This window comes from Podarcis pityusensis, assembly GCF_964106645.2.
Source record: "Podarcis pityusensis genome assembly, chromosome: 1".
Taxonomy (NCBI): Eukaryota; Metazoa; Chordata; class Lepidosauria; order Squamata; family Lacertidae; genus Podarcis; species Podarcis pityusensis.
Window position 1 is genome coordinate 4,616,041 of NC_138028.1, and position 18,647 is coordinate 4,634,687.

The following is an 18,647-nucleotide window of genomic DNA, read 5'->3' on the forward strand; positions in this document are numbered from 1 at the left end:
CAAACTTTGTTTGTGTTAGCTGGCTGTTTCCTTAGATAATGCCATGTCTGCTGGGTGATATGTGCTGTTCTGCACCTCTTTCCAAATTTGGGTTCAAAGAGAGGCCAGCACTGTGTGGAAAACCTGTGGGAAAACATCCTTTTCGGATGGTGATGTTGTTGCAAACTTGCTAAGGTCACTCTTTTGACTGCTGGCGTCCTGCCCTTGACCGGCGTGTGTTCTTGCCATGTGGTACAAGCTGGGTACAAACTGTGAACTCAAGTGGTGCTGTGGTATAAGCCACTGAGCCTCTTGGGCTTGCCGATCAGAAGGTCGGCGGTTCGAATCCTCGTGATGGCGTGAGCTCCCGTTGCTCTGTCCCTGCTCCTGCCAACCTAGCAGTTCGAAAGCACGCCAGTGCAAGTAGATAAATAGGTATCACTGCGGCGGGGAAGGTAAGCAGTGTTTCTGTGCGCTCTGGTTTCCGTCACAATGTTCTGTTGTGCCAGAAGCAGTTTAGTCCTGCTAGCCATGGGACCCGGAAAGCTGTCTGTGGACAAACACCGGCTCCTTAGCCTGAAAGCGAGATGAGCGGGGCAACCCCATAGTTCCCTTTGACTGGACTTAACCATCTGGGATCCTTTACCTTTACCTTTTTTTTTACAAACTGTGTCTACGTTGGATGCCCAATCTGGAGGATACCATGCGCCTTCAAGATCGGAAAAATATAAAAGCAAGGAGGCCAGAGGGTCTCCTCTTTAGCAATCAGCCCAGCCCTGAGGCTACTCCCCCCCCCCCCATGTCCGATTGTGGAATGAAAGAGCAGGGGACGTGGACTGGGAATATGCCAGGTTCCATAACACCAAAGTTGCAGGTTCGATCAACATATAGAACAGCTGCATATTCCTGTATTGCAGTGAGTTGCACTATTGCATGGGTAGGCAAACTAAGGCCTGGGGTGCCAGATCTGGCCCAGTTGCCTTCTGGATCTGGCCCATGGACAGTCCAGGAATCGCCACGTGGATCAGCGTGGATCTGATCGTTCGGGCTGTGCCAGCACGCGTGTTCAGCGGCGTCTCCTCCCTCCTCCCCTCCTCCTCCTCGCTTCTCCTCGTCCTGCCTAGAGCCAAGAGGAAGGGGGCTGGGCTTTGTTGTCGCCAGCAGTAGCAGCGTTAGCGCTCAAGCGGCCGCCATTGTAAGCAGGCTCAGTTCGGGCTTTGTTGCTGCCAGCCCCTCTCCCGAGCCCTTTTGCGTGGCGCTCATCGTCCCGCCGCCGCCAGCCCCTGCCTCTCACAAGACACAGGTAAGCAGCCACCGGGCTCATCTGGTGCTTTGGAGAAGGGAGGGGAGAGTTGGGGGTGGTGGCTTCCCTGAATAATCATCATAATCATAATCATAATCATTTATTTGTATCCCGCCCATCTGGCTGGGTCTCCCCAGCCACTCTAGGCAGTTCCAACAAAGATTAAAAATACATAAAAATGTCACACATTAAAAACTTCCCCAAACAGGGCTGCCTTCAGATGTCTTCTAAATGTCAGGTGGTTGTTTACCTCTTTGACATCTGATGGGAGGGTGTTCCACAGGGCGGGCGCTACCACCGAAAAGGCCCTCTGCCTGGTTCCCTGTAGCTTTGCTTCTTGCAGGGAGGGAACCACCAGAAGGCCCTCAGCGCTGGACCTCAGTGTCTGGGCTGAATGATGGAGGTGGAGATGCTTCTGCAGGTATACAGTGGTACCTCGGGTTAAGTACTTAATTCGTTCCGGAGGTCCGTTCTTAACCTGAAACTGTTCTTAACCTGAAGCACCACTTTAGCTAATGGGGCCTCCCGCTGCCGCCGCGCCCCCGGAGCACGATTTCTGTTCTCATCCTGAAGCAAAGTTCTTAACCCGAGGTACTATTTCTGGGTTAGCAGAGTCTGTAACCTGAAGCGTATGTAACCCAAGGTACCACTGTACTGGGCCGAGGCCGTTTAGGGCTTTAAAGTTCAATACCAACACTTTGAATTGTGCTCGGAAACATTCTTTTATTTAAAATGCATCTCTGGGTTCTTTGTGGGAATTCATTTATTTCCCCCCCAAAATATAGTCCGGCCCCCCACAAGGTCTGAGGGACAGTGGAATAGCCCCCTGCTGAAACAGTTTGCCAACCCCTGCACTAGATGATTCTCGGGGTACCTTCCAATTCTACAATTCTATGATTCTGTAATGACGTATCTGCTGAAGAACCCTGACATAAGAACATAAGGACTCTGCTGGGTCAAACCAGTGCCCCAGCTAGGTCAATGCTGTATCTTCAAGGCTGTTAGTAAATTAAACAATTGACCATTTGTGGCTTTTTCTTGCCAGCTCAAATCTGCTTCCTAATTGCACAGCCGGTCATCGTAAAAAGTCTCAGGGTACGTTTCCCTTACCAAACCCCTGATCTGGACATTTGCAGCAGCGATGCTTCGCAGCAGCCTCAGCTGGCATTAGAAGGAGTTTTGGGACTGGGAGGGGGAGGCGGGTATTTAGAAATTTCCTTGAAACGTGACCGACTCGAGGAGCCGGGCCTGTAAAACCGCAGCTGCTGTCTCCATTTCCCACTGTTATCAAATGCCAGCTGTTCTCTGGCTTGGAGTTGGCTGACATGAGGGAAGGGGAGAGGAATGTGCGAATATCCGCGGCCGGAGGAGCATTCAGGGGCTGTGAAGGGAGATCTTGTTTGCTTCTAGATGCTTAGGGGACCTGCAGCCTGCCAGCTATTTTTGCGGCTCGGAATCCGCCCAGCGTTTTGCACAACTGTCATAGAAGAAAGTTGCGGAGAATGCGTGCAATCTCTGCCTCCCTGCCCTCCTCTCATTCCTAGACTGGCATCTTATCTGTTGCTGTTGTTTAGTCATTTAGTCGTGTCCGACTCTTTTTGACCCCATGGACCAGAGCATGCCAGGCACTCCTGTCTTCCACTGCCTCCCGCAGTTTGGTCAAACTCATGCTGGTAGCTTCGAGAACACTGTCCCACCATCTCGTCCTCTGTCGTCCCCTTCTCCTTGTGCCCTCCATCATTCCCAGCATCAGGGTCTTTTCCAGGGAGTCTTCTCTTCTCATGAGGTGGCCAAAGTATTGGAGCCTCAGCTTCAGGATCTGTCCTTCCAGTGAGCACTCAGGCCTGAATTCCTTCAGAATGGAGAGGTTTGATCTTCTTGCAGTCCATGGGACTCTCCAGAGTCTCCTCCAGCACCAGAATTCAAAAGCATCAATTCTTCGGTGATCAGCCTTCTTTATGGTCCAGCTCTCACTTCCATACATCACTACTGGGAAAACCATAGCTTTTACTATACGGACCTTTGTTGGCATCTTATCTACTTGGCTGCATATTCGCCACCCAGATAGGAAACCCATCAGTTCTCAATTCTCTTCCTTTCACCAGTTCTTCCTCGCCCACAGCCTGTGCAAGATCTTCCCTGGATTCTTTCCTGATGTAGTGCTCTATCTGGGCTCCTGAAGGACCAGGTGCACAGCCTGGGAGTCATTTTGGACTCACAGCTGTCCATGGAGTTGCAGGTCAATTGTGTATCCAGGGCGGCTGTCTACCAGCTCCATCTGGTACACAGAATGAGACCCTCCCTGCCCACAAACTGTCTCTCCAGAGTGGTACATGCTCTGGTTATCTCCTGCTTGGACTACTGCAATACGCTCTATGTGGGGCTACATTTGAAGGTGACCCGGAAACTGCCACTAATCCAGAATGTGTCAGCTAGACTGGTGACTGGGAGCGGCCGCCGAGACCATATAACACCGGTCTTGAAAGACCTACATTGGCTCCCAGTAAGTTTCTGAGCACAATTCAAAGCGTTGGTGCTGACCTTTAAAGCCCTAAACAGCTTCTGTCCAGTATACCTGAAGGAGCGTCTCCACCCCCATTGTTCTGCCTGGACACTGAGGTCCAGCTCCGAGAAGCGAAATTACAGGGAACAGTTACAGAGGGCCTTTTCGGTAGTGGTGACCGCCTTGTGGAACACCCTCCCATCAGATGTTAAAGAAATAAACAACTATCTGACATTTAGAGGACATCTGAAGGCAGCCCTGCTTAGGGAAGTTTTTAATGACTGATGTTTTAATGTATTTTTAATATTTTGTTCCCCAGTGGCTGGGGAATAAAATGATGATGATGATGATGATGATGATGATGATAATAATAATAATAATAATAATAATAATAATGATGATGATGATGATGTGGTAAAGGGACCCCTGACCATTAGGTCCAGTCGCGGACGACTCTGGGGTTGTGGCGCTCATCTCGCTTTACTGGCCAAGGGAGCCGGCATACAGCTTCTGGGTCATGTGGCCAGCATGACTAAGCCGCTTCTGGAGAAACCAGAGCAGCACACAGAAATGCCGTTTACCTTCCCGCCGGAGCGGTACCTATTTATCTACTTGCACTTTGATGTGCTTTCGAACTGCTAGGTTGGCAGGAGCAGGGACCGAGCAACAGGAGCTCACTCCATTGCGGGGATTCGAACCACCGACCTTTTGATCAGCAAGTCCTAGGCTCTGTGGTTTAACCCACAGCGCCACCCACGTCCTAATAATAATAATAATAATAATAATAATAATAATAATAATAATCCTGATATCCCAAACATGATATCTATCTTTCCCTGAACACCTCTGGGGCACACAGCTGCTACTCGAGAGTAGCCAATGTGGTGCCCTGCAGATGTCACTGGAATGAGCATCATCCCTGAATATTGGCCAGGCTGCCTGAGGGTCATGGAAGCTGGGAGACCAACAACACGTTGAAACTACAACTCCTATCGTCCCTGCTCATTGGCCAGGCTGGATGGGGAGGTTGGACAGCCACCTGTCATGGATGTTTTAGTCGAGATTCCTGCATTGCCAGGGGTCAGACTAGATGACCCTGGAGGTTCCCTTCCACTTCTGATTCTTTGATTCTAGGTCTCGCTAACCAAGGTCCAACTTGTACAGCATTTCAACACCTTGTATTTATTACACGGCATCTAAAATAATAATATATGTGGTGGACCTGTAAAAGGGTAAGAGAGTATTGGGGAATAATCCATAATGAATTGAAAAAAAGGTTTAAAAGTACTTTTTTCCAACCTCCCCCACCAAACTAGAGTCCTTTTTGTTGGGGATAATTCAGATGGAAATTCCTAGGTGTCAAAAAAGGCTATTTATGTATGCCACTACTGCGGCCCATGTTTTGGTAGCCGAAAAATGGAAAATGAGTGAAGTTTCAACCAAAGAAAAATGGCAACTTAAACTGATGGAATATGCATAGCTTGTGGACCTAACATGTAGAATAGGAGAACATACTTTTAAAGAAGATTGGAAAATGTTGATTGAATATATTGGGGGGGGGGAACTGTGTACACTTGAAAATGTTGGCAGCATTAAGATAAATTCAACTAGTTTTGATGGATGTAATGATGGAATACTGAATGGTTTAGTTTATGTAAAATATGGAGGGATTTATGATATGCAAATTGAACCATGGAAAGAGAATAAGGGAAGTTTTAAGGTTGTTTAATGAATATTTTAAATTGTAAAAAAGGAAACTTAATAAAAATTATACACACAAAAAAGTAATCTTAGACAATATATACAATGCCCAAATAATAATGACGTGTGCAACTCAGTATGTAAAAGCCAAGCAGTCCAAACATTCCTGAAATAAGTCCATGAGAGAAGCTCTCTATGTGAATACTTGTACTGGATCAGGCCCCTGGCCTGTTCTCTCTCTGTGATTCCCAAAAACTGGCGTTCAGAGATATTTACAGCCTCCAGCAGCTGAACGTTGCCTTGTTTATTATCGCATTTCTGTCCCGTCCTTCCTCCCAAGGGAGCCCAGGGCGGCCAACAAGAACGCAGCGAAACCATGCAATTAAAATAAAAATAAAACGAGTGAAAACAATTTAGAAGCAAGAACAATTGAGAGCATCTGAAAACAATTTAGAAGCTCACAAGGTCAAGGCTGCCAGCAACAACAGCATCTTTCAGCCATCAAACCCCGAGCAAACAGGAACCTTTCAGAATCCCTCTTGGGAGTTAATAACAAAGGAGATAGATGCACCTCCCCAGGAAAGGGGATTCCTCAAATGGGGAGCCACCACCAAAAAGACCCTGTAAAACGATTAACCAATAGGAACCCAAGGGGAGGAGTTAGAGTTAGAGTTGTTAAGAAGTCAGTCTGGAGTTAGAGAAGAGAGAGAGAGGATAAGTCTGTGAGTTGGGCTAGTCTGATGTGAGAGAGTGAGAGAATCTGTTAAGAGGAGTCAGTCAAACAGTTGATATAATCAGTCAGAAGGTATTAGGAAGGTATAGGCTGGTAAAGAACCTAAAGTTAAGAAACTGACAAGAATATTATCTGAGAACCTTAAACTTGTTAACGCTTATAAAATAAACTTGTTTATTAGGTTCAATTTTAATAACTGTCTGGACTCCATGTGTACCCGAGAGTAACAGGTTGGTGGCAGCGGGGAAGCGAGCACAGTGGTGGCACAGGGATCAATAGACCGTCAGACGTCTGGGGACCCTGTGTGATCGCCACAGTTTGTTGTTGTTTAGTCGTTTAGTTGTGTCCGACTCTTCGTGACCCCCTGGGCCAGAGCACGCCAGGCACTCCTGTCTTCCACTGCCTCCCGCAGTTTGGTCAAACTCATGCTGGTAGCTTCGAGAACACTATCCAACCATCTCGTCCTCTGTCGTTCTCTTCTCCTTGTGCCCTCCATCTTTCCCAACATCAGGGTCTTTTCCAGGGAGTCTTCTCTTCTCATGAGGTGGCCAGTCTTGGAGCCTCAGCTTCAGGATCTGTCTTTCCAGTGAGCACTCAGGGCTGATTTCCTTCAGAATGGATAGGTTTGATCTTCTTGCAGTCCACGGGACTCTCAAGAGTCTCCTCCAGCACCATAATTCAAAAGCATCAATTCTTCGGCGATCAACCTTCTTTATGGTCCAGCTCTCACTTCCATACATCACTACTGGGAAAACCATAGCTTTTACTATACGGACCTTTGTTGGCAAGGTGATGTCTCTGCTTTTTAAGATGCTGTCTCGGTTTGTCATCGCTTTTCTCCCAAAAAGCAGGCGTCTTTTAATTTTGTGGCTGCTGTCACCATCTACAGTGATCATGGAGCCCAAGAAAGTAAAATCTCTCACTGCCTCCATTTCTTCCCTTTCTATTTGCCAGGAGGTGATGGGACAGTAATCTAGTCCCATTCCATGCAATGCAGGAATCTCAACTAGAGCATCCACAACAGATGGGCATCCTATTCCATTACTGATCCTAGAAAAGTGGGCATTGCATTCTGCCATGTGCCATTGCTGTTTAGGAACTACATGCATATTTTTGATGCTACTTGGGGTATTGAAGGAGCAAGAGAATTTCAGGTCTGCCAAGCTGAGCACGGGGGAAGAGCAAATTCCCCCGTGATCTGGATCTCCATTGCCTCGGTCCTTTGATCGTGTGGCCAACCCAGATCCCATCGCTGCTTCCCAGCTCCTCTCCAGCAGAGCTGTTTCTGCTGTTTGCAATTAGTAACATGATCCAAGCGACCCATCCGACACGGATATCCAGACTTTGCTAGTGTGGGATGGAGCCGGACCGCATTGTTTTCGCTCGTCCGCGGGGATCACGCCAAGGCAATTACACGCGCCAAGATTCCTCGGCCCCAAGCCCCAAAGGGATTCGTCGGTTGTCATAAAATCCCCCTTTCCTCCGAATCATGTTTTACTAGACCGTAAGCCCTGCTGGTAAGGCTGCCTCTCAGTTTTGGTCCCCGCCCCAAATCTTCAGGCACAGCGTGAATGTTGAACTAATGCCAAGTCAAAGTCTGTATGCTCCTGGATGGCCCACTGTCATGGATTTTTCAGCTGAGATTCCTGCATTGCAGAGGGTTGGACTAGATGACCTCTGGGGGTCCCTTTCAACTCTACAGTTCCATGAATCTATATGAATACCAGTTTCTGAAGAGGAGTAGCAGCAGGAAAGGGCTGTTGCCTCTCAGGTCCTGCTTGCAGGTTTCCCAGGGGCAGCTGCTCAGCCCCAGTGGGAGCCACGATGGTCTTGTTGCATGAATTCGCACCCTTCATGTTGAAGTTTTTATTTTATTTTATTTTACTTTGTTTTAAAAGGAGGTTGTCAATCAGTAGCCATTGGGCTTTCACCCTTCTTCCTCAGGGCTGGAGAAAGATCTTTAGAGACCCTAAGCGCTGGAAAGATTTTGGTGTCTCCATATATATATGTTATTCAAAATATTGTTGTTGTTGTTTAGTCGTCTTAGTCGTGTTCGACATTCCGTGACCCCATGGACCAGAGCATGCCTTGGAGACTCTCACTTTCTTCTCAAAGCTTCTCCTTTTTTACGTCCATGGAGTTTTCTTGGCAAAATACTGGAGTGGTTTGCCAGTTCCTTCTCCAGGTGGATCACATTTAGTCTAAACTCTCAGCTATGGCCTGTCTGTCTTGGGTGGCCCTGCACGGCAAGACCCTTCACCACGACAAGGCAGGGATCCATGAAGGGGATTCAAAATATAGGTAAAGGTAATGGACCCCTGGACGGTTAAGTCCAGTCAAAGGCGACTATGGGGTTGCGGCGCTCATCTCGCTTTCAGGTCGAGGGATGTGGCATTTGTCCACAGACAGCTTTCCTTGTCATGAGGCCAATAGGACAAACCCGCTTCTGGTGCAACGGGACACCGTGACAGAAACCAGAGTGCACGGAAACGCCGTTTACCTTCCCGCCGCAGTGGTACCTATTTATCTACTTGCACTGGTGTGCTTTCGAACTGCTAGGTTGGCAGGAGCTGGGATAGAGCAATGGGAGCTCACTCTGTTGCGGGGATTCGAACCGCCGACCTTCTGATCAGCAAGCCCAAGAGGCTCAGTGGATTAGACCACAGTGCCACCCGTGTCCTCATTCAAAATATACACAATAATAAACCATAAAAAATTTTTTTGTTTATCAAAATGAAGAAAAACCTACATTAAGATGGAAAATAACGTTTCATTTTGTATACTTCCACTTTATTTGTATTTGAGGTTTTTTCCTCCTACTTGTTCTAATTGCAAAGTCTTTGGGGTGCCTGAGATGCCTGCGTTGCAGGGGGTTGGGATAGAGGACCACTGGGGGCCCCCCTTCGACTCTACAATTCTTTGATTCTACGATCAGATTCTCAAAACTAATCTTATGTAACACACCTGCTTCTGTACTTCAGATAAGGCTCCCAGCCTGCCTTGTTGCATAGTTGCTCTGCTAAATTTTATTTATTTATTTATTTGCACTTAATTTATTTATTATTAATGTTGCAATACATATATGAAATCTTTACATATTGATACATATACATTATATTCGTAAATTCACATTTTCACATTTCATTATGTACCAACATTTATCCATTTCTTATTTCTTACCCTGAGTCTTCCCTCCACCTGTGCATGACTTCCTTGTTATTATTTTGTAATTTATTACTGAGATGGTAATTTTGTATCTTAATAATTAAACATTCAATCTTATATATTTGCTTAGTTTAGCTTAGCTTAACTTAACTTTGTGAAATCAGTCTATACATATCAATAAATTCTTGTTGGAGCATCTTTTGGTCATGTATTCTTCTATACATTTCCATTCCTGTTTGAGATTTTGATTAGATTGCATTTCTGTTGACGTCATTTTTGCTAATTCAATCGTTTCAAAAATTTTATTTTGCCAGTCTTTTAATGTTGGTACTTCTTCTGATTTCCTCTGTGGGGATTTTAAATATCCTTCGACTGAGAAAACAAACGTTCAGCTGAGCGCTTTGTTGAGGTTAAAAATCCGGCAATGGGAAATTTCTGTGGTGCCCACCCTCCGTTCTCCCTTGATGCCCTAACGGTTAATCAAGCCCTGTTCTTCCTCCTTCCTTTAGGCTGAGCAACATGGGCATCCCTGGCGTCTGGGCTTTCCACATTGGCAGCGCCACCCAGCTGGGCAATGTGGTCCCTGCCTCGCTCGGCGGGCTCCCCGCTGCTCCCCCGGAACTCCCCGAGACCAGCTCCACCGGCCACAACTTCCTGGAGCCGGAATACCCTGACCCCAACCTCGACTACGCGGATCCCTTCTACGACGACAGTGAAGACGATTTTGAGTACCTGCCCGTGGTGCCCACTGGGCAGCCGCTCGGACCGGGACCCAGCGCTGTGTCGAACGCCGATGCGCAGGTCGACTACAGCGAGCCAAGGCACTCGGGCGCCAGCCTGGACTCAGAACTGGAGCCCACCTCGCTCTACTCAGCACCCAGCAGCCTCCCTCCGTACCCTGAACTGGATTCGGCCCTCCTGTACCTGTCGGAGCAACTGACGCCACCTTCTGTATTAGAAGAAAACGCGAGGACCCCGTCCCTGCCGCCGGTGTACGAAAGCCCGATCGAGGCCGTCACGGCTGTTCTGCTGAGGCGCCGTGGAGACGGGGACAGCCTATCCCCGCAGGGAGAAGGCACAAGTGACCCTATGGACCCGGACATCTTCCCAGACTACCCGGAGGGCGAAGTTATTCTCGAAAGCTTCCCAGACACCCCTCCTTTCAGCCACAGGAGACGGGTTGTTGGTGTGGATGAGGACCTCCCCTTTGACCCAGACGGTAAGCTCCTGAGAACATCTCCCTACGCCAGACATCAGTCTCTGAAACTGGAGCTTCTAAGGCAGCAGAATTAATTTCAAATGCAATAAGTGCAGTTTCGTTAATAAGCCTTTGGCTGATTATTCTTCTGCAGCCTTTTAAATGTGTTTGCGGGAGGGGGGAATTATTGCTCTGTTGGTTTTGTTTCCGCTATTTATTTCTGCTTCCGTCTTGCATTTTTTGTCGTGTGAACCGCCCAGAGATCTTTTGACGAAGGGAGGAATATAAATGGATTAAATAAATATATGAAGTCAAATAATGATGCACATGGAGTAGAGAAAACGGGCAGAGGAAAGTTTCTCTCCCTCTCTCCTAATAATAATAATACAGTGCTACCTCGGGTTACATATGCTTCAGGTTACATACGCTTCAGGTTACAGACTCCGCTAACCCAGAAATAGTACCTCGGTTAAGAACTTTGCTTCAGGATGAGAACAGAAATCGGGCTCCGGTGGCGTGGCAGCAACAGGAGGCCCCATTAGCTAAAGTGGTGTTTCAAGGTAAGAACAGTTTCAGGTTAAGAACGGACCTCCAGAACGAATTAAGTACTTAACCTGAGGTACCACTGTAATAATAATAATAATAATAATAATAATAATAATAATAATAATTTTTATTTATACACCGCCCTTCCTGGCCAGAGCTGGGCTCAGGGCGGCTAACACCAGTAAAATTACAATAAAAACATAATAGGTGAAAAAACCCAATTTAAAATACAGGTTAAAATGCAATTTAAAATGCAGCCTCATTTTAAAATAGCTGATAAATCAAGACCATAAGGGGAGGGAAACATAAGGGTCAGACTGAGTCCAAACCAAAGGCCAGGCAGAACAGCTCTGTCTTGCAGGCCCAGCAGAAACATGTCAAGTCCCGCAGGGCCCTGGTCTCTTGTGACAGAGCGTTCCACCAAGTCGGGGCCAGTGCTGAAAAGGCCCTAGCCCTAGTTGAGACCAATCTAACCACCTTGCAACTTGGGACCTCCAAAGTGTTCTCATTTGTGGACCTTAAGGTCCTCTGTGGGACATACCAGGAGAGGTGGTCCTGTAGGTATGTGGGTCCTAGGCCGCATAGGGCTTTAAAGGTCAAAACCAGCACCTTAAACCTGATCCCGTACTCCACCAGGAGCCAGTGCAGTTGGTAAAGCACTGGGTGAATGTGATCCCGCGGTGGGGACCCCGTAAGGAGTCTCGCCATGGCATTCTGCACCTGCTGGAGTTTCTGGGTCAGCTTCAAGGGCAGCTCCACGTGGAGTGTTACAATAATCAAGCCTGGAGGTGACCGTTGCGTGGATCACTGTGGCCAAATCAGGGCGAGAAAGGGAAGGACCAACTGCTTAATACGTCAGAGATGGAAAAATGCCACCTTTGCTGTGGCTGCAACCTGCGCCTCCATGGAAAGGGAGGTGTTGAGGATTACACCCAAACTCTTGACAGAAGGCGCTAACACTAGAATTCATGGGCATCCAGGCAAGCTGAAGGTTGGGAGATTTGTTGTTGTTGTTGCTTAGTCATTTAGTTGTGTCCGACTCTTCATGACCCCCTGGACCAGAGCATGCCAGGCACTCCTGTCTTCCACTGCCTCCCGCAGTTTGGTCAAACTCATGCTGGTAGCTTCGAGAACACTGTCCAGCCATCTCGTCCTCTGTCGTCCCCTTCTCCTTGCGCCCTCCATCTTTCCCAACATCAGGTTCTTTTCCAGGGAGTATTCTCTTCTCATGAGGTGGCCAAAGTATTGGAGCCTCAGCTTCAGGATCTGTCCTTCCAGTGAGCACTCAGGGCTGATTTCCTTAAGAATGGAGAGGTTTGATCTTCTTGCAGTCCATGGGACTCTCCAGAGTCTCCTCCAGCACCATAATTCAAAAGCATCAATTCTTCGGCGATCAGCCTTCTTTATGGTCCAGCTCTCTTTAGGATGGGTAAAAAGGAGGAATTTTCCCCGCCACACATAGTGGAACTGTGGAACTCATAACTGTGGAGCCAGTTATGGCGACCAACCTAGATGGCTTTAAAAGTGGATTGGACACATTCATGGTGGAGAGGGCTATTGATGGCTACTGGCCAGGATGGCTGTGTTCTGTCTCCACAGCTGGAGTGCTTCTGAAATATCAGTTGCTGAAAACCACAGAAGGGGAAGAGGGGTTTGAGAGTTTCCCACAGACATCTGGAGGCGGGCAGGTGTGGAGGACTCCCTGGTCCTGAATGGGGTAACTGTGCCCCTGAAGGACCAGGTGCGCAGCCTGGGAGTCATTTTGGACTCACAGCTGTCCATGGAGGCGCAGGTTAATTCTGTATCCAGGGCAGCTCTCTATCAGTTCCATCTGGTACACAGGATGAGACCCTACCTGCCCACAGATTGTCTTGCCAGAGTGGTGCATGCTCTGGTTATCTCCCGCTTGGACTGCAATGCGCTCTACGTGGGGCTACCTTTGAAGGTGACCCGGAAACTACAACTATTCCAGAATGCGGCAGCCAGACTGGTGACTGAGAGTGGCTGCCGAGACCACATAACACCGGTCTTGAAAGACCTACATTGGCTCCCAGTACGTTTTCGAGCACAATTCAAAGTGTTGGTGCTGACCTTGAAAGCCCTAAACGGCCTCAAAGGCCCAGTAGACCTGAAGGAGCGTCTCCACCCCCATCGTTCTGCCCAGACACTGAGGTCCAGCTCCAAGGGCCTTCTGGCGGTTCCCTCATTGCGAGAAGTGAGGTTACAGGGAACCAGACAGAGGGCCTTCTCAGTAGTGGCACCCGCCCTGTGGATGCCATCCTATCAGATGTCAAAGAAATGAATAACTACCTGACTTTTAGAAGACATCTGAAGGCAGCTCTGGTTAGGGATGTTTAATAGGTTATTGTATTTTAATATTCTGTTGGAAGCTGCCCAGAGTGGCTGGGGAAACCCAGCCAGATGGGCGGGGTATTATTATTATTATTATTATTATTATTATTATTATTATTATTATCTGATTGACCACTGGGAGACTAGGATGCTGGACTTAGATGGGCCATTGGCCGGACCCAGCAGCCTCTTCTGACATTCTCACGAGGCATGAACTCCTCTAGTCCTGAGACAGGGGACAAGTTTGCAGAAGAGTGTGTGCGTTTGAGAGAGACAGCGATAGACAGAGAGGCAGAGAGAATCGCCAAATGCCGCCCTTCGTGGTTTTTGGGGCAGGGTGTGCATTAGAGACGGCTGTTGGCCTGCCATGACAGCTGGCCCTTCAGGGATCTCATTCCAGACCAGCTTGCGGATATTTAGATTGTTGTCTCTCAAGAGCTGCCGTGCGAAGAATTAAGAAGCCATTAGTGGCCGCAGGGAACCCGGCGGTCACAGCCCTTCTCCGTCCACACGAAACGGGATATCCCACAGCTGAGAGACGTCAGCTGAGGCAGCTGCGTATCTGGCCAGACCTGATGGTGTGATTGGGGTGGTGCGCAGAGATGTGGGGAAGAGGAAGACAGGGGGTCAGGGACTGTGCTGGTCCCAGGGGCTAACTGAGAGGCGAGGTCCGAGTCCAGTCCGAGGTCGAGGGTGCGGTATGGAGGCTGTCCGTCAAGCTGAAGCTGCGTCCAAGGTGGGGAGTCGGGTGAGGTCAGGAACTCTGGCAGAAGAGCAGGACAGGGTGCAGGCAGGAACAGGCTACTAACAATGTTGCTCCCGCAACTTGGACCGGGGCTGGCTGGCTTTTATCTGCCTCGAGGCATAGGGCGGCCCTGATCCTCAGGTGATTCGCCTCTCCTGGCCTGGAGGTGAGCACTCCTCCTGCAGGAACATAGTTCCCTCCGCCTCTCTGCCCTGAGCCTCTACAGCCCAGGAGAGGGTGGAGGGTGACCGGACCCAGAGGCAACCTCAGCTTCCCCTGACGGGGCTGAGAGTGGAGGACCTGCAGGCAATGGGTCCTCCATCACCTCAGGAGCCAGAGCAGACTCAGCTGGTACCTGCACCTGAGGATCCAGCACAGGTGAGGACCCTTCAGGCTCAGGCCCCAGCCCCGGCTCAGCTGGTTCTGGAGGCAGGGAATCCTGTGCAGGCTGGGATCCCTCAGGTTCAGCCTCCGAGTCCGAATCCCAGGCCATCACAGGGACCCTTGGCTAAGCGGTCTTGGGGATGGTGGAAATTGCAGTGCAGCAATGTCTGGGTGTTCAGAGATGCCCCTTCTCTGATCCTCAGAGGGGAGCGCGGGAAGCCAGGGGCTTGGCGGAGGTTTTTCTACCCTGGAAGCTCTGAGTTGCGTCAACGAAGTTGAATGCCAACTGACTAGCAGAGGCTGGTGAATGAGAACCGCCGCTTCTAAGATCATTAAAAAAACAAAAAACGGACGGCATTGTCCTCAGGTGACGGCACATAGGCCCGTGTGAAAATGGGAGCTTAAGAAGCCGTCTTATCATTGGCCGTAATCGTAGAACTGTCGACTTGGAAGGGACCTGAGGGTCATCCAGACCAACCCTCTGCAATGCAGGAGTCTCAGCTAAAGCATCCGTGACAGATGGCTGCCCAACCTCTGCTTAAAACCGTCCAAGGAAGGAGAGTCCACCACCTTCCGAGGGAGCTCATTCCATTGCTGAACAGCTCCTGGCATCAGAAAGTTCCTCCTAATGTTTAATTGGAATCTCCTTCTTTGTCATTTGAACCCGTTGGTTCAGGTTGTACCCTTTGGAGCAACAGAAAACAAGCTTGCTCCATCTTCCACGAGACAGCCCTCCAGATATTGGAAGGTGGCCATCGTATCGCTTCCCTGATACCTCCTCCTCATTCCCAATTCTCTGCCTTCAGGGCAGGCTCACAAGGAATGGGAAACTGTACATTAGGGTTACCAGATGTCCCCATTTCCCAGGGAGAGTCCCCGGATTTGCGAATAATTCCCCGGACAAATTCCATGTCCCCGGATTTCATCTAATGTCCCCGGGAAACGCAGTGGCGGCAGTCTCAGCAGCCCGGAGCAGTTGGCTCTGGCTGGCTTCAGGAGCTGTGGGCTTTTTCTTTTTTTAACGTTCTTATGTCACATATGTATACATTATCATATTACATTACAGGGCATATTCTAATATAATTTCCAACATGTATACAAAGTTTATATGCCAAATTTATGTACCTAAAGAAAGAAAAACAAAGAAAAAACAAAGCCATTTCAAAATACTCTACCATTTCAGAAAACTCTACGGACTTCCTGTCAATCTCATTGTATATTCTTTTTTTTTACAAATGAATGTAGTCTTATTATTGTATATTTCTTTACATTTTATCTAATACGTTCCTATATCAATATGTGTTAGATAATACATCTTGTTTCTCAACTCAATTTCTCTCCAACATCAATCGAATGCTAGCATACATAGCGAACCTTTACTATATTTTTGAGCATATATCTATCCCATTTTTCCATAAATGTTTGTTTTGAATTGCCTCTCAACCCCCTGGAATTGACAAATAACCAGCTGTGGGTCTCCTAGCAAAGCTTCCTTATATTCAGTGGAAGAAAGTGCCTCAAATACAAAAATATTTGGAATTGGTTCAAGGTACCTGCTCCCACTGCAGAGCTTCTGGAGAACGCAGTGGTCAGTCGGGAATGTAGCTTAATGCAGACATAGAATTGTAGAATTGTAGACTTGAGAGGGACACCAAGGGTCATCTAGTCCAACCCCATGAAATGCAGGAATCCCAACTGAGAGATGGCCATCTAACCTGTGCTTCAAAACCTCCAAGGAAGGAGAGTCCACCACCTTCCGAGAGAGACCTTTCCACTGTCAAAACTCTTTCGTTGGAACGACCTTTGGGGGCCCCTCCATCTCTGCAGCTATATTATTCTGAGTTGTTTAGGACTTTGACAATTAACACAAGAACCTTGGGCCGGGAGCAAATTGTACCCTAGTGCTGGGCTAGGTGAACCAATATTTAGCATCGTCAAATGTCCTGTGGAGGCCGGGTGAGATTCTCCCTTCCACCCCATTTTTATTTATTTATTCGGTTTTTCAGATAGAAATTATACAGTCACATACCCAACATACAGCATAAAAGCAAGATTCCAATGAATCTCTAGTAGCTCCCTCCTCCCCTTTGTGGGTTCTGCTGTTAATCATTCCCTCCTGCATCTTTTATAATAATCCAATTATTTTATAATAATAGTAATAGTAATAATAATTTATTATTTGTACCCCGCCCATCTGGCTGGTTTTCCCTAGCCACTCTGGGCGGCTTCCAACAAAGATAAAAAATACATCAAAATATCACACATTAAAAACTTCCCTGAGCAGGGCTGCCTTCAGATGTCTTCTAAATGTCAGGTAGTTGTTTATCTCTTTGACATCTGCTGGGAGGGCATTCCACAGGGCAGGTGCCACCACCGAGAAGGCCCTCTGCCTGGTTCCCTGTAGCTTTGCTTCTCGCAATGAGGGAACCACCAGAAGGCCCTCGGAGCTGGACCTCAGTGTCCGGGCAGAACAATGGGGGTGGAGATGCTCCTTCAGGTACACTGGACTGAGGCCATTTAGGGCTTTCAAGGTCAACACCAACACTTTGAATTGTGCTCGGAAATGTACTGGCAGCCAGTTTAGGTCCTTAACACCGGCTCGCCCCCTGTCCCCCAAGAACAGAACTTCTGTCTTGTCAGGATTCAACCTCAATCCGTTAGCCGCCATCCATCCTCCAACCACCTCCAGGCACTCACACAGGACCTTCACCGCTTTCACTGGTTCTGATTTGAAAGAGAGGTAGAGCTGGGTATCATCCGCATATTGATGGACACCCAGCCCAAACCCCCTGATGATCTCTCTCAGCGGATACTCTCTGTTGTATCCAAAATTCACCATTAAGCTACAAGGGATATTCCAATCCTACTCACGATTTTAACTGTTTACAATGGTCTTTAAGATAAGTTATAAATTCCCCCCGTTCCTTATTAAAATGTTGGTCTTCCTGGTTTCTGATTCTCCCAGAGCCAGGTGAGATTCTGAGCCCAAAGGGGGTGGATTACAGGACGAGCTCTGAGCTCTGTGCGGGAGGGCAAGTTGACACAGCTGTGGCAGCCCGCTCCCTCTGAGATATAAAACAACTTGCATTTTTTTCATTTAGGGTTCACCTACAGCACTGCCAACGTGGAGACCTGCGAGGACCACCACCGCCAGTGCTCCCTGCATTCCTTCTGCACAGATTACAGCACAGGCTTCTGCTGCCACTGCCAGTCTAAGTTCTACGGGAACGGAAGACACTGCTTGCCAGAAGGTACCATACTTTTCTGTGTATAAGACGAGTTTTTTTTTTTAATTTAAAAATTATGTTAAAAATTGTGATGAAAATGATGTATCGGTGGTATATTTTCAGGAGCTGAATAGAGCAAAAGATTGCAAGTCATGGGGATGTGGAAAGTGCGTGTATCAACAATGCATAGTTTATTTTGGGGCTGCTATTTTGTTCATGTTAATATTGTTTTGCATATTATACACACACTGCAATCGATTTGTTAATCGTGTAATATGATTTTTGCTTTATTTGTGATGTTTAGCTTATTTTACAGTCGCCTTGTTAATGTTTTTCTAGATGTTTCAGTGGTGGTTTGTTAATAATTCCATATGAGTTACGTTGTGTTTGTGGTGTTCTATCATGTTATACATTGTTTGTAAGCTGCTTTGGGATTCATCTGCATGAAAAGAGGCGTAGAAATATAATCCATAAATCAAACTGTATTTCAAGCCGAAGCTATATACAAATATATAATTCTAGGGGAAAGTGTCGAATTCTTCATAGAATCAGCATGTGGTGTCTGTGGTTACTGGCCATAATGGTGATTTCCAATTGCTGGAAACTACAGGAGGGAAGAGTGGATCTTGTGTTTGAATCCTGCTTGCAGGTTCCCCACTGAGGCATCTGGTTGGCCACTGTGAGCTCAGGATGCTGAAATAAATGGGCCCCTGGCCTGATTCTGCAAACTCTTCTTGTGCTCTTGAATATCACTTGACAGATATGTGTGCAGGTGTTCAGCCTGGGAGTCATTTTGGGCTCACAGCTGTCC

The 18,647-nt window shown here is 47.8% G+C and overlaps 1 protein-coding gene and 1 long non-coding RNA gene across 2 annotated transcripts in view; one reads left to right on the plus strand and one right to left on the minus strand.

Annotated features, from left to right (window-relative positions):
* Positions 1-18,647, minus strand: part of LOC308470678 — a 283,172-nt gene that overhangs the window by 185,902 nt on the left and 78,623 nt on the right. The gene's annotated exons all lie outside the window — the stretch shown is intronic.
* NID2 (nidogen 2) overlaps positions 1-18,647 on the plus strand; it is a 75,317-nt gene that overhangs the window by 14,786 nt on the left and 41,884 nt on the right. Inside the window, exons 4-5 of the mRNA XM_081007259.1 lie at positions 9,894-10,603; positions 17,711-17,860. Coding sequence (XP_080863385.1) covers positions 9,894-10,603; positions 17,711-17,860 — 860 coding nt within the window. The remainder of the gene's footprint in view (positions 1-9,893; positions 10,604-17,710; positions 17,861-18,647) is intronic.